Here is a 15,872-nt window from a genome sequence, read left to right as displayed (position 1 = left end):
TTCCCGCCTTTTTTGGCAGGCCACGCCCTTCTTGCCCTGTTTCATTGGGCTTCTCACGGTCCAGAGTCCTTGAATCTAAACCAGGAGGTGGGTGTTCCCCAACTGCCAACTCTCTGGAGGAGAGAGCTCTTGCCAGTTTCCCCTTTTGGCCTTCTGGTGCCTTATTTCCACCTTTCCCCTTCAGTGCACATCTAATTAGAGACTATTGTGTGCCAAGCATCAAGCTGGATGCAGGGAACTTTCCCAAGCTTTCTTGAATCGAGCCTTCCTAGTAGGAAGAACCAAACAAACTGTACTGCACTTTTAGGAAGCTCATTCTCATGGCCCATGAGGAGTATGAACTGGAAAAATCTATGTTAAGGAGAAGGGATCTAACCATGCAATCTAGAGTAGAGATCCTGAGGTCCAATATGTTTTGGTTCAAATCCCTTTTCTGTGTTTTATAGAGAAGAGGCTTAATTTCTGTCTTAACTTTCATAAATTTGGTATGCTAGTTCTTACTAGGGTTGTGTGAAGAATGTCTGGCATAAAGTTAACATGCAATATTTACTCGACCCATGTATACACTGTTCTAGGTACCTGAACAGTGCATAAACATCGCTGCCCTCATGGAGTTTCTATTCTGTGATGGGGACTAGCCCCGTGTGTGTGAGCTTTCCTCCACCCTTCTGTTTTCTTATTTATAAGTTAGGAGGGGGTGATAAGAGTACGAAGAGCGGGAATGGATGGGAAAGTTGGAAAGCATAAAGAGCACCGTTAATTATTGTGTTAATCAGCTTAAGTACATCAATAAGTTTCCTCAACTCTCCACCCCTCACCAGCGCCTCTTTTCAATTGCCACTATTCCCTTTCCAAGGGTCAAAATGGAGGAGGTTGGACTTCATCTCCCAGCGGGCCTCGCGGAGGCACTTTAGGCGCATGCGCCATCTAGTGCCCCTTTGCCTCCTGGGAGTTAGAGTCGTTTTTTAACTCTGCCCGCCTAGTTTGCCTCTTACCCCACCTCCAAGCTCCCGTTCTGCCTTCTGGGAGATGTAGTTCGCGGCCGCCCGGACTCCAATTCCCAGCGGGCTTCGGGGCAAGAACCCGGAAGGGGAGGCTGGAGAGGAGCGAGTGGGGGAAACCCGCGTAGCCGAGGGAGCTGCAGCGCGGGGAGATGGTGAGAGCCGCAGGCGGGGTCCGATGGTGCTTGAGAGTATGGGCGGGGGTTCAGGACCACCGGCGAGAGGGAACAGGCTGAGGCTAAAGAAGGGGCTGGGCGCGGGGAGACTGCTGGGGGAGGGGTTTTGGGAGGAATTGGAGTCGAGGGGAGTAGAAAAATGGGGGCTAGGGAGGGGTCTTGGAGATGGGGAGAGAGTCGAATTTTGGAATTGATTATAAGGGGGCTCAGAGGTGGGGAAGGGGGCTCCGAGTTGTAGACGGGGCTGAATGTACAGGTAAGAGACCCCGAAGGGAGCAATTTCGAAGGGAGTAAGCCTGGGGAATGTGGAATGCATTGGGGGTAAGCATTGGGGGTCAGGGGGTAAATGGATTGAGGGAGCCCGGAAGCTTCAAAGGATAGGCCAACCGTGGATGCGATGTTGGGTTCTCTGGATCGAATTCGGGGCAGGAAGGCAAGTTGAGGGGGTGGGAGGCAAAAATCAATGAGAGGGTAGGTTAGGCTCCAAGTGTAGCGGGTGGGGTGGGGAGTTTGAGATTAGGGTCCCGAACGTAGAGATCCTTTGCTTAATTCATCCAGAGACTCCCGATTAACTGGACAGTCACAGAACTCTAGGATAATATGGACAGAAGAGATTGTAGAGACAGCCTTTTGTACCCACTCACATCCTCAGTGGGATTTAGAAGAGCTTAGTGGTTTCTGAGTGTGGACAGTCCAGTATTCAGATCCCTTTTTCTGCTCCTCCTTTATGACCTGGGCAAGTCTCCTTTCTGTAAGCCTTCCGTGCCCTTATCTATATCATGAGAACAACAAGCATGCCTCCAAGAAGAGGGCTACAGGGAGGCGCCTTAAAATCGTTACTGTTGGTGGGAGAATAAGTCCCAGTCCCAGAGCTGTTGGTGGGAAGTTCCCCATGCCAGGAATGTGACTGGGTTACAGCTGCTAATGGATTCCCTCCTTTTCAGTCCAGCCCCAGAGGCGTTTTCTCAAAACCTGGCACTGATCTGGGCACACCCCAGCTCAGAAACATGCAGGGACTCCCCACATTGTATTGCAGCTAACACTTAACTGTTCTTTGAAATGCCTGGCCCTGTTTTTAGTGGTTTGTTTATATTGACTTATTTAATTCTGATGGCATCTCTAAGGTGTAGTTGCTCCATTTTACAGAAAGGAACCAGAGGCACAGAGAAGTTAAGCAACTTTCCCAAGGTCAGCCAGAATTGAAAAATAGACTCAGGATTCCCACCCAGATAGCCTGTCACAGAATCTGTCCTTTAACCATTGTAATCTAGTCCCCTTTCCTTCTCTGAGGTACAATGTGGTGACTAGAGACAGAGACCCAAACAACCTTCAGTTAAAAATTTATTTCTGCTATATATTTGCTGTGTGAACTTGGTCAAGTCTTTTGGTCTTTCCTCTCCTATTAAATCGGGTCAATAATGCTAGGAAGGTTATAGGGTCCAGGTAGGTAATGCCTAGAAAGTGCTTAGACTAAGTATTCAATGCGTGCGTGTTGTCTTTTGAATGGAAACAGACTTGACAGAGAAGGCAGCCGGGGAGGACCAGTGAGGGAGGCATCAGCCAGGCTGCCTCCCTTATTTCTTTCTCATGTTGCCCCCATTTCCTGATCTTTCTAGTTCCTAACCCCATTCCTAGGCTTCTAAGTCCAAGTGTGATTCCCAGAGAGAGTGCTCAGAAACTCACTCTGTCCCCATTCTTATTCCTGTCCCTGGCCAAATATAAATAATTCATTTGCCAATGCATAGTCTGGTCCAATTCCAGGTGTTTCTGTGAATAAGAAATATTTCTAACAACTAAGATGTTTCTCATCCTCCCCTACCGCCCCCACCTTTGATCACTGGGACCTCAACGGGCAGTTTGGCAACTTTGTAATGTACCTTTAAACAATTTGGTTCATTTACTGTGAGCCTTCTGGAGTTACCAGTTCCCGTGACTGACTGATGGTTAAAAGTACTCATGTCAGATAGGCCCAGGTTCATGTCCCTTCCTCTGTTGTCTGTCCTTGACCAAACTGCATCCCTTCTTTGGGACTCAATTTTCTCATATGTGAAATGGGACCGCATTCAACCCATGAGGTTCTCATAAGGAGTTAATGTATATAAAATGTCTGGTGTGTATTAAGTTCTCCAGGGCTGGGGATATAACTCAGTTGGTAGAGTGCTTGCCTCACAAACACAAGGCTCTGGGTTCAAATCCCCAGCACCGCAAAAAAAAAAAAAAAAGTTCTCCATAAGTGTGCAGTCCTTCTGTATTTTTATTCTTTGAAGAAAAATGTTTTAATCATAAACTCTAAAACCAGAGTGCCTGAATTTGGATCCTGACTCTGTCTCTCACCAGCTGTGTGACCTTAACCCCTTTGCACCTCAGTTTCCTCTTTTGGAAAATGGGAATTCATTCCTTAAGTAGTCCCCAAGTGTTACGGGAGCACCTCCTTTGTGCCAGCGCGTGACCTTGGTGCCCCCTGCCCTCAGGGAGCTCACCATTGTCATCCTGCCAGGGCAGTTTTGCAGTACTAGTGGCCTTATGCTTGTTGGGAATTTGGGTGTGTCTGTTCTTGATTCATTTTCAGCCCCTTATGCCAGCCCTCCCTGGTGTCATTGCTCTCATGGATTTTGAACATTCTGTCTCCAGCATTCATTGAATTATCTGAAAATCTATAGGTTTGAGAGAAAGTTGCCCAACTCTCACTTGTCCCTGTCCCTGTGTGTCACCTCGATGAGCTGGCACTGTTTTTCCCTTGTCTTCACTCGTTTATCTTAGAAAATGCATCTGCTTTCCAGGTTATTTTGCCTTTTCTCAAAATCTTACATTTGTTTTCAGTGTGTGCTTATCTGAAGCCTGTACGTGCAAATGATATTTTTACTTGTTTTTTCTTTTTTGGGGGTACTGGAGATTGAACGCAGGCAGTCTGTCACCGAGCTATCCAAGCTAAATCCCTAGCCCTTTTATTTTTATTTTCTTAATTTTGAGATACAGTTTCCCTAAATTGCCTAAACTGACCTTGAACTTGTGATCCTCCTGCCTCAGCCTGTCTGTCAAGTAGCTGGGATTATAGGCATGTATCACCATGCCCGGCTATTTTTACCTTTGTGTGTGTGTGTGTGTGTACTTGGAATTTAACTTGGGGCATTTTACCACTGAGCTACATCTTCAACCCTTTTTATTTTTATTTTGAGACAGGGTCTGGCTAAGTTCCTTAGGACTTTATTAAGTTCTGAGACTGGCTTTGAACATGTGATGCTTCTGTCTCAGCCTCCCAAGCTGCTGGGATTACAGGCACTGCACCTGGCTTTATTTATTTATTGATTGATACCAGGGATTGAATCCAGGGGCACTTAACACTGAACCACATCCCCAGCCCTTTTTATATTTTTATTTTGAGACAGGGTCTCACTAAGTTGCTCAGGACCTAAGTTGCTGAGACTGGCTTTGAACTTGTGATCTTCCTGCCTCTGCCCACTCCAGCCACTGGAATTTAAAGGCATGTGCCACCACATCCGGCTATTGTTACCATTTCTAATGGCATATTTCTTGCTACTGTGATAAAGCTGTCTTATTCCTAAAACGCAGGCTTTCTAAAAGGGCTGGCTGGTGACCCCTATGGGTGGTGCCGTCACTGACCCCCATTATTTAGAATCAGCCCCCACCTCCAGCACTCTCACCTGCCAATTTGTTTTCCCATGACTCTTACCACCTTGGGACTGGCTGCGTATTTCTTTTTCCTTTCTCCAGTTAGCATGCCATCCCGTGAGGACAGGCATTTTCGTCTCCTGATCCCTTCATATCCTCAGTGCCTGGAACTGTGCCTATCACTAAACAGGTGCTTGTAAATATCTGTTCAGTAAGGCCCGGAACCCAACAGTTACAAAGAAATGGCCCTTCCTTCCCAGCAGCTCCAGAGGCTGAGGCAGGAGGATCCGGAGTTCAAAGCCAGCCTCAGCAACTTAGCAAGGCCCTAAGCAACTCAGTGAGACCCTGTCTCTAAATAAAATATAAAAAGGGCTGGGGATGTTGCTCAGTGGTTAAGTACCATTGGGTTCAATTCACAGTACCAAAAAAAAGAAAGAAAAGAAATGGCCCTTCTTTGTTTTCTATAAATGACTTGGGATCAGTTTCATCTCAGAATGTGAAATAAAGAGGGAAGAAGGTGTTGGCGCTGTCAGTGATTTTTCAGATCCTTGAGCAGCCTCGCTTTTTCTTTATTATTCCAGCACCTAAACCTTCAGCCTCCAGTTGGTGCCAGGTTGGCGTGGTGCTCTGTTGGATTGGTTTCAGTAAATTGTCAGCCAACAGCCAACTCAGGGGTCGGTGCTGACATTACCCCTGCTTTACTTTGTTCGCAGTCCTAGGGTGAAACCCAGAATCTTGTGCATGCTAGGCAAGTGCTCTACCACCGCTACAACCCTGGCCCCATTATCTCCATTTTATGGAGACTCAGAGGATTAAGCAGTTTGCCTGAAGTCACACAGCCTGAAGTGGAAGGCTGGGATTCAGCAGGCCTTGTCTGGGTTCTCTCCGCTCCCAGCCTGTAGATCCCTGGGGTTTGGACAGTTCCTACCCACAAGGAGCTGTTAGACAGAAAAGACAAGTTCTGAGGGAGAAAGGCCAGCAGACCCTGGAGTGGGGAGGTATGGATGGACTGTGGACTAAGGGGCAGTGGAGATGGGAGATGAAAGTAACAGACCAAGGGACACAGCCCACCCTCGTTTGCCACCAATTCCTGTTACTGGGAGTACTTGATGCTTACCCTGCCCTGTGTTGGGGGTGGCCCTGGGGCTAGGGGGCGGGGCCACCCGTTGCTCCCTGGGTGTATCAGGATCTATTCACTCTTGATCATTTCTTTCCTTCTTTCTTTGGTTTATTCTCTCATATATTTTCCCCCAGTGGGATGCTTCACTTGTTAATGTTCAGCTTTTCTCTACTCTTCTCATTTATGGAGACAGCTGTCCCCAGAACTGCGGCACAGCTGGCATCGGAAGACCTCCCTTGACTTCATCTGGACATTCTTTCTGCTTCTCTTCTGGACCAGATCTTCTTTTCTCGATATGATAGCTCCCTTTTTATTGGTTTGTGCCTTCATTTTGATGAAGCAAATGCCCTGGCTGCTTCTTGAGAGAAGGTTCCTGGGATGCATGTTTTTTCTGAGAACTCCTGCATGTTTGTTGAAGGGTTTGAAGGAGTGATGTGGGCCTGTTGTGTCTGGAAGGATCCCTTTGATTACCATGGAAAGGATGCAGCAGAAGAGCTAGACCAGCAGACTGGCCAAGCAGGGAGGCTGGAACTGTGCATCTGCAGGGGACGCTGAGGTCCCAGCCTTCCTGAAACTCACAGGCTGGAGGGGAGAGAGGCTTTCACCCACTCAGCTCATTGCTATTCAGCAGTGACAGGTGACAGGTGTTGCAAGAGGAAGCCTGAGGCCAGGGAGATCACATGTAGCATGAGAAGGTATGAGGATAGCCCCCTGGGGGAGGTGTCTTCTGCCTCAGTGCTAGGGCAGGATTTCCACAGGGGTGCTGGCTGGGGCACCCACGAGTTGTGCTGAGGAGCAGATATGCGGAAGCTGTGCAGCATGACTGAGGAATTTATACGTTCACCATTCATTTGTTCAAATACTGTATATCACGCACCTATCGTGCCTTGCTTCTCAAACTTTAATGTACACATGAATGCCCTGGAGAGCTTGCTCAAGTACACATACAAAGTGCACAGCTCTGGGGCAGGGCCTGAGATTCTGCGTTTCTAACAAACTCCCAGAGGATGCCGTGTTGCCCCTGCTCCAGGAACCACCCTTCAGAGTAGCCAGGTACTCAGCACGGATCCAAAAGCTGGGGAAGTAAAGACAGAAATGGCAGCCCCGGGGGAGCTTTCATCTTGGCTAGGACAGATGGACAGCTTTGTAAAGGAAGTTTATAGCATATCAGATAGTAATGTGCTAGAAGGAGAGGTGAATCAGGGAAGGGGCACCAGTGAGTATGTGTGTTGGGTGAAGGGCTGCAGATTTGAATCAAAGAAGGACTCAGGGTGATTTCTGAGCCAAACCGGAAGGAGGTAAGGGGCAAGCCCTGGAGATAATCTGGGGAGGAGCATTTAGGTAGGGGGAATAGTGAGTGCAAAGGCCTTGAGGACTGAACAAGATAATCCACGCAGAGTGCTCAGCAAGTTCGGTGAATGGAACTCCCTCCTTATCTTCATCAGAATGGCCTTTGTGTTGTAGTGGCGATCTGGAGCTCTGGAGTCAGCCCAACTCCTTCCATTGATTCAAAGTTCTCCTGCAAAACTTAACAAGGGCTTTTCCTTAGCTAATCTGTGCCTCAGTTTCCTAGTTGTTGATATGACTCTAAAAATAGTAAAGTGATGTGAGAATTAAATGAGTTAAATGCTGAGAGCAAAGCCTGGCCCACAGTGACTGCTCGGGTACTCACTGTTGTTGTGTTTAATACACTCATATTGGTCATGATTGCTCTTTTGGATGTCTTCCCCCTTTCCCATGAGCTATTTCTGGTGAGCTCAATGTCACCTATGTGTCCACAGCATCCAAGCCAGGGCCAGCACGCGAGATCCTCAGTGAATATCAGATAGGTTTTTGCAAAATGCTCCATGTACACTAGGAATTTTAAAATGTAGATGCCCTCATTGTTGGGGGCATTCCATTAGGTTGTAAATTATGTGGTTAAGGTTCTTTTTTTTTTTTTTCCTCAAGTGGTCTCTTCTGAAAATAAGTTTCCCGTTACAATTGTGGATTTACCATTTTCTATAAATGTCTTCTGCAGGGATGGTTGTTTTCTGCTTTTATGGTTGAGGCCTTACTTCTGGGATCCTGTGTGCTGAGAAGTTTTGTGTATAATGGGTCAGTTTGTTTTATCACCATATTAGTCCCTGATACGACCTTTTTTTTCTGCCGGTTTCTTTCACTCCTTCCTTCCCTTGGTTCCTTTTTGCTTGGCCAGACTTTTTCAATATTGTTATTTTTCATCCTTCTGGGTCATGGTGCCTTATGAATGGGTCTTCATGGAGTCCTCTCTGATGCTGACCTAGTGTAGAGCTTTTTCCTGGGCTCAGAAAATCCTGTCCCAGACCCAGTCTCCCCTCTACACAATCTAGTAAGGAAGACACATCCATCCTCAGACAGATGGCCCAGAGTGGCAGGGCTGGGAGGAGGGAAGCAAATCTTCCCTGGGGCAGATGAGCAGTAAGGGAAGGGCCTCTCTACATAAAGTTGCACTTGAACAAAGATCTGAATGAAATAAGGAATTAAGCCTGTGTGCAACCTAGGGGAATGTATTGTGGTCAGTAGGAACAGCAAATGCAGACAGGGAAGGGAAGAGTTCATGACTCTGAAAAATAAATAGCAAGGAGGCTAGTGTGGGTGGCAGGGTGGAGCTTGAATCAGTCTGGGGGACAGGGCCCTGGAGGAAAATATGCTGAACTGAGATCCCAGAGAATATAGGGGGAAACAGCAGGGCACAGTGACTCTGCAGTCAGATCCCCTGACTTCATATCCCTCCTCCAACTCACACCAGTTCTCTGTGACCTTGGACTGGTCAGGCACCCTGCCCTGCCTCATTTTCTTCATGGATATAGTGAAGAGGATAATAACACCTACTGAGGATCACACAGGGCCTGAGTATTCTTGAGAGCTTGTTTGGAGGTCCTACCAGGGATTGCAGCTACTCCTATACACTTAGCCAAAGCATAGTCCTCCTCTATAGAGGAAGGTCATCCTCTTGACCAGCGTGGGAGATCCACACGGAGCAGCGTGGAAGGAAGGGGACAACCACTAGCCAGCCAGGTTAGCCGAATCAACGGTGGCAATCAATAGGGTGACAGATGTCACAGCCAGATCACTCTCACATCCAGAGCCTGGGTATTCTTAACTACTTTGGATGCCAGGTCAGGCGTCCCAGAGCCCACGGGGTAGTAGGAGGGGTGTTGAGTGCCAGGGTGGAGGAGTGGGCAGGGATGAGGCCTGACAAGTGGGGTACCTGGGCTTTCCCCCATGTGACAATGGGGAGCCAATGGCATGTTCTAAGCTGGGTGGGGCAGGAGTTAGTTTATAAGTTTGTGCTTTAACAAGACCCTTCTGGTTGTGCTTCTAGCTGTCCTGTGGGTATAGCTGGAGGCAGGCAAGACTGGGGGTTGGAGGGCAGGAAGACATGCTACTTTTGAGTTTCTCTTGAATGACTTGGCTTAGAAAGGATCTGGACCAGAACTCATGGCAAACCGTATATGCAATTTTAAGTTAACATATAATCAATACTTAAAAACCGTTTTCGAGTTGTTTCCTATTGTTTTCCTGTAGTGAGTGTGAGTCAGGTTTGGGGGTATCTGGTTGGAAAGAATGAATGGACAGGTAGGTCCTTGTGGCCACATAGCCTGAGCATTGAATGCCAGGCCTAAAGACTTCAGCTTAGTGTTGTGGGACTGTCGCAGGGCTCTGCCTGTTTGTTTTTAAAGGTAAAGTGATTTCTCCTGCCCAGTTTCCCAGTCGGGAAATCTCTACCTCCAGGGCTCGCAACAAAGCCTTGCACTCAAGATTTCTCTGCACTTCCTTTGGCCGCGAATTTTCAATTCCGGAGGCCGCCTGGCCCTTTAAATCTCAGCTGTCAATCAAGGCGTCTGTTAAGAGGGAACGGCAAGTAATAAGCTTCCCTTTCAGTGCCGGAGGAGTGTCGCTTCTACCCGAGTCTGGTTCCTCCGTTTGGCAGGACGATGGGAATTCTCTAACGCTCCCTTACTGTGGCTGTTTCCATCCCACCGCCCCCTCGCGTCACCTCTCGCCTACTCCTCCCTATTTCGAAGTTGGGCCCCTTCGCCAAGGCCTTCCTTATATGGGCACGACCCCGAACGGAGGCCGCTCATTGGCTGAGGGCGTCACGCGCGCGTCTGTCAACAAAGGGGCGGGGAGAGGTTAGCCACGCGAGGGCGGGAGAGAAGGCGCGTGGGGGCGGGCTCTCTTCGCTCTCGCACGCATGCGTGTGTGGCGCCACCCGCTCCTGCCGCCTGCGGGAGGCGCTGCGGGTGAGGGCTCTTTGGGGGCGTGTCTAGATTTGGAGGGTCACCTGAGGGGCTCGGCAGAGTTCCTTGAGGTGGTCACAATGTTTGAGGGTTTCTTTTGTATTTAAGTGTTATTTTCGGGTGAGGAAATTGCGAGAGTGTAGGGACTATTGGGGGATTCCCTTGAGCTCAAGGCGCTTTGGGGTTTGGTTTCTTTTGTAATATGGGAGGGTAGGTTGTGTTTTAAGAGTTTCCTATATGTTTTGGGGTATTTGGTGGGTATAGGATTTGGGGAGCTCCTGGAGACACTTGAAAGCAAGGAGCCCAAGAGTACCCATTCCGATTCCGGAGCCAGGACGCCTGCACTTGCCTGTCTTTACTTCTACCTGGCTGACCCTGGGCAGGGGATGTACCTTTCTGTGACTCACCTAGAAACAGGAAGTACTAACCCCACCTGCTTCCTAGGGGCTGGAGGAGCAGCAGTTTTAAAACAGTGCGCAGTGAGTGCTGAAAGCACGTGTCTGCTGTAGTAACATTTGTGAGGATTCTTTTGACTTTTGGTTAGAATACTTTTTGGTTTGGGATTTGCCTTAAATGTTAGAGTTTTTGTGTTTTAGTTCTTTTGCGTGGCCAGGGGGTCCTGTGGAATTAAGGGGTTTGTAGAAGGGATGTTTGGGCTGAGTATAGACTGTTGGGAAATTGAAACATCTGTGAGGTTGGGAGATGGCTGTGTGCCTTGGAATCTACGAAAAGTTCTTTGAGACGGGGACTTTCTGTGCTGGAGGGGTGTTTTTACATTTGGGGGTTTAAAGTAGTATTTGAAAGAGTGTGGATATTTGAGGGGAGAGTATTGAGATTCTGGAGATAAGGGTAGGAACTGATTATGGGATTATGAGAGGAGGTAAAGATGATTAGAATTAAAATTTTCTTTGTTACTGATGTCTGTGTTTGGAGGTCATGCAGAACTGTGGACTGAATGAGGAATCTGGAATTGCCTGGTTTTCGAGGGACAGTCTATACTGCAAGAGTTGGCAGACTTTTTCCACAAAGGGCCAGATAATGAATATTTCAGGCTTTACGGTCTTTGCTGCAGCCCTGCATCTCTGCTTTTGTAGCATGAAAGAAGCCATAATGCACATTTTAGTAAAACTTCATTTACAAAGGCAGGCTGTGAGCCCTTGGTCCATAGTTTGGAGACCTCTGTGGTCTGCAGGCATATGGAACTTTGAAGTTTGGAGGGTTACTTTCATTTTAGGATGTTATGCTAGGGATTTTGAGACTAAGACATCTGCTGCTTACTGGTAACAAGAAGAAAGTGCAGTGGAAAGTGGTCATATCAGATTCGTTATCAAAATTACCTCCACATTAGGTCATGTGCATAAATTTGTTGCAAAATAAAATAGTCATTATCGAGAGCACTGAACTGAGGGGTCCAGAAACCAAGTTTGAGAGACTGATTTTACTTCAGACCTACTGTCCCCTTACCTGTGTGACCTTTCCCCACCCTGAGCCTCAGTTTATTTGTGTACAATTTCGAGAGGGAGCCAGACATAGGTGCTTTTATCCTGGGGGTCTGTGACTGTGCTTCAGGGAAGCAGCTGCAGAGCCTTTGCAAGGGTGTGCTGTCTTAGGTGAGGATACCCAGCTTTAAGAGATTCTCAAAGAGCCCCATGAACCCCCAAAAGTGAGTGTCTTAAGGGCCTGTCTGGCTCCGATCTCAGATTTTCTTCCCTCACCCTGTCAACCTGTTCCTTCCTCTGGACTCAAGTAGCCATAGTTGTGGGCAGGGCTGGGAGTGCCTGTCTTTTCCGTAACTGGCTACCAGGAGAGCAAACAGAAAAAGGTGGATTTTTTCTGTCGACTGGCAGTTTCACTCAAGTTTAAAGGTCATGGCAGCAGGAGGCCTCTGGACTGTGAGCAAAGGCCGTCTGGCGGAGCTGTAGGATTTGTGGGAGTGGAGCAAGCCACCAGTTAGGGCCACATTCTGTGTTCAAAGAGAGGTCATCCCCTCTTCATTCCTGTTTGCTCACCGACAGGTTGTGGGGCGGATTTAGGGGTTTTTTGGTTGTGTTTTTCCCAGTGGTGCTGTGGATAGAACTTAGGGCCTCTGGCACCTGATGGTCTAACCTGGTGGGTCTCTCCTGGAGAGGTTGAGGTCAGGTGCTGGGCGGGGGGCAAGGCTGTTCCAGCTCCTTATTCTGCTCTTCCCTGTTTCCAGGTGGCATGTGGAATCCCCCACCACCAACCTGATCCTGAGATACGGTGACTTCCTGTCTGTTTGTCATCATCCCCCAGAATGGACCGTGGTGGCCTCCTGCCCTTCCAGCTCTGGTGTCCCCGGCCCTTTGGTACCTACTCCCAGAACCAGCCACGTCCGCCTTCCACAGCCCTCAAGTCGTCGGCCTGCTCGGAGCCTGGTGGTGGGGCCGAGCCTGACCATGGGCCTGCCCACTCAGAGAACACCCCGCCCACCCTGGCCACGGAGGCCCCTGCCACTCAGCCTGCACCACTCCTTTCGGCAGCAGGTGCTGGCGATGAGGGTCGAGTCCTGCTGGACACGTGGTATGTTATCAAGCCTGGGAATACAAAGGAGAAGGTGGCCTTCTTCGTGGCCCACCAATGTGGTGGAGGCAGCCGGGCCAGCTCCATGAAGGTCAAGGGGCACTGGGGCAGTGACAGCTCCAAGGCCAAGCGGAGGCGGCGCTGTCTGGAATCCACCAAGGCTCCTCCGGACCCAGGGGGCCAGGAGGGACCCCCTGCCACCGAGGGGAGCCCCTCTTCAGCGGGGGAGGATGTGGACTTGCTCTCTGTGGCTGAGATGGTGGCCCTGGTAGAACAGAGGGCTGCCCTGGCCCTGCAGAGCTACCCCCGTCCCACCACCCCAGCGCCTGTAGTCTTTGTGTCGGCTGAGCAGGGTGGACCACCTAAGGGATTGGGGTCCGAACGGAGGTCTGGTGGTGGTGACTGCAGTCGTGTGGCTGAAGCGGTAGCCCATTTTGAGGCCCAGCGGGACAACCCTCCAACCAAGGGCCTTCGCAAGGAGGAGCGGCCTGGGCCAGGTCCCGGTGAGGTACGCATTGCCTTCCGCATCTCCAATGGCAGGGAGCCCCGTGCACCAGATGGCAGCCTCCCCAATGGTGGCGGGGGCCGGCCTGGTTGTGCCTTCCCTGGCAGCCCAGGTCCCGGGGCTCGGGCCAAGGACAAGATCACTTGCGACTTATACCAGCTCATCAGCCCTTCCCGGGATGCCCTTCCTAGCAATGTGGAGTTCCTGCTGGCGAGGGCAGATGAAGCCAGTGAGGCTGAGACCCCAGCCCCTGCCAGGCCTGAGGACACTCCCCCCGCCCCACCCCCACCCCCTGCCCGGGACTGTGGCGCATCAGGCTTTCACGTGGATGTGGTGGTGACGGGTGTGGTGGATGAATGCATCTTCTTTGGTAAGGATGGCACCAAGAATGTAAAAGAGGAGACAGTGTGCCTGACCGTCAGTCCCGAGGAGCCACCCCCACCCGGCCAGCTCTTCTTCCTCCAGTCTCGGGGTCCAGACGGGCCCCCTGAGCCACCCCCAGCTGATGCACCAACCACGTTGCCGGGCCCGGATGATGCTGAGGGGACAGCAGACACCTCCCTGTGCCGCCTTTACCGTCACGTGTCACATGACTTCCTGGAGATCCGCTTCAAGATCCAGAGGCTGCTGGAGCCACGGCAGTACATGCTGCTGCTGCCAGAGCATGTGCTGGTCAAGATCTTCAGCTTCCTGCCCACGAGGGCCCTGGCTGCCCTGAAGTGCACCTGCCACCACTTCAAGGGCATCATCGAGGCTTTCGGCGTCCGGGCCACAGACTCACGCTGGAGCCGAGACCCACTCTACCGTGATGACCCTTGCAAGCAGTGCCGCAAGAGATACGAGAAGGGCGACGTGTCACTCTGCCGCTGGCACCCCAAGCCCTACCACCATGACCTGCCTTACGGACGTTCCTACTGGATGTGTTGTCGCCGGGCTGATCGCGAGACGCCGGGTTGTCGCCTGGGCCTGCACGATAACAACTGGGTGCTGCCTTGCAATGGGCTGGGTGGGGGTCGCACTGGCAGGGAGGAGGGGAGGTGAAGCCGGGGGAGGGGGAGGGAGCCCACCATGCCCACCCCTCCCCCATCCCCTGGGAGCCAGGGACCAGGACTGGGCCACCAACCTACACCCCAGTCCAGGCAGTGTTCACCCACCAGAACTGAGACCAGGATCAGGGTGACCCATGGAAACACTCTGACCCCTGTTGGTTTTCTACTCCTCAGACCCAGGGCCGTGGACCCTCAAGTAGGGTGTTTTTTATCAGCATCTCAGTTTCTTCTCCATTCAGCCCCAACACTGTCCCTGCCACTCTCTACAGCCCAGGGACCCCCCCAGCAGGGAGCTGACGGCAGCTAATTTTGGTCCCACCTAAGGCTTCCCTCATGCTGGCCCCGCTTCCACGCTTTCTCCCAAGTTCCTCATCTCTGTTTTCTCCCAAGAGGCTACAGCACCCAAGGTTAGTACCTTTCCAAACTTACCGCACTAGGGCTCACCTTTTTTGGAATTGGGGGCCATCAGATCATAAGGTAGATCTGGCACTTTATTATAACAGCCTGCCATTTCTATTTTTCTCATGAAAAAATAAAAATCAATGTTGTCTCCTTAACCTCAAGCTACCAGTCAGTCCCCTTCCCCTACAGGGGAAGAGGAAAAACCTTGAATTATAGAAATGTCCCCTCTTCCCGTTATTTATGCTATTGCCATCACTCCTCCCCCCAGTAAAGCTGTGAAGCCCTTTGCCTCGCTCTTGACGGCGTGGGGGGCCAGAGGGCAAGGGACTGTGGGTTTGAATTTCTAGGTGGTTTTTCCTTCAACTGTGGGTACTTGTTAAGGCATTGGGGTCTCTTCACCCCCAGCCACATGCTTCTTTAGAATCTTTGGGTCATTTGGGACCTTGAATTTCAGGCAGTTTGGTCTGGAGTGTTTTTTTGTTTGTTCTGTTTGGGGGTTTTTGTTTTTTCATAATTGTGGTTCTGGAAGCTTCTAGTGTGTGGCATCTGACCAATTTTGAATTGGTCCTTTCTATAAAATCAATATTTATAAGGCTGGGCCCAGACTCGTCTATGTGTTGTTAAGGGAGGGGAATTGGGAAGAGAAGAGCATCTCAGGCCTGTGTACAGGAGGACGGGAAAAAATAGAGAAGGGTCCCTTAGCCAAGTTCTGAGCCTGAGATTATTTTCAGTTCTTCTCATCTGTGTCAGTGTGAACTTGAAAAATCTCAAAATAGTAGTAGCTTGAACAAAACCATTTTTCTTTCTTTAAAAATCCAGTGTTGAGCAAAAATGGTGGTCCTGGAGACATCAGGAACCCAGCCCCATCATTGTTTGGCTCTGCGCTCAGCCTTGTGGCCTGAGGTGACTGCTAGCAGAACTCCTGCCTGACCGTGTTGTAGGAGGGGAGCCTCTCCCTCCCACAAGTACTGTACCGCACCCCTGTGTGTCTGGGAGCTCAACACTTGCCACACAGAAGGGCTGTGAGGGAGTCTGGGAATGTAGTCTTGTAGCTGCGTGCAGGATGCCCAACCAAACACCTGCTGATTTAAGATCCCTGTAAAGTTTTAAAATATTCAGTTAGTTATTTTGCTAAATAAAGTGGGATTAAGACATCTTTTAAGTATAAAAAAGAAAAATGGAT

The 15,872-nt window shown here is 50.0% G+C and overlaps 1 protein-coding gene across 7 annotated transcripts; it reads left to right on the top strand.

Annotated features, from left to right (window-relative positions):
- Positions 1-1,061: 1,061 nt before the first annotated feature.
- On the top strand, positions 1,062-15,290 carry FBXO46 (F-box protein 46). Of its 7 annotated transcripts, none has more exons than XM_079118934.1 (2): positions 1,062-1,156; positions 12,390-15,290. In XM_079118934.1, the coding sequence occupies exon 2, from the start codon at positions 12,468-12,470 to the stop codon at positions 14,277-14,279; it is 1,812 nt and encodes a 603-aa protein (XP_078975060.1). In that variant the 5' UTR covers positions 1,062-1,156; positions 12,390-12,467; the 3' UTR covers positions 14,280-15,290. The 7 variants fall into 7 exon arrangements, with proteins under 7 accessions (XP_078975060.1, XP_078975063.1, XP_078975065.1 ...); XM_079118937.1 differs by lacking the exon at positions 1,062-1,156 and adding an exon at positions 10,151-10,195; XM_079118939.1 differs by lacking the exon at positions 1,062-1,156 and adding an exon at positions 10,270-10,312.
- The last annotated feature ends 582 nt before the right edge of the window (positions 15,291-15,872 follow it).

Source organism: Sciurus vulgaris (genome assembly GCF_902686455.1).
Source record: "Sciurus vulgaris genome assembly, chromosome: 17".
NCBI lineage: Eukaryota > Metazoa > Chordata > Mammalia > Rodentia > Sciuridae > Sciurus > Sciurus vulgaris.
The sequence above is the reverse complement of the archived record's forward strand: the minus strand, read 5'-3'. Positions and strand labels throughout refer to the sequence as shown.

Coding starts and splice junctions, on each gene's coding strand:
- FBXO46 (XM_079118934.1), top strand. CDS start 12,468: ATGGACCGTGGTGGCCTCCTGCCCTTCCAGCTCTGGTGTCCCCGGCCC.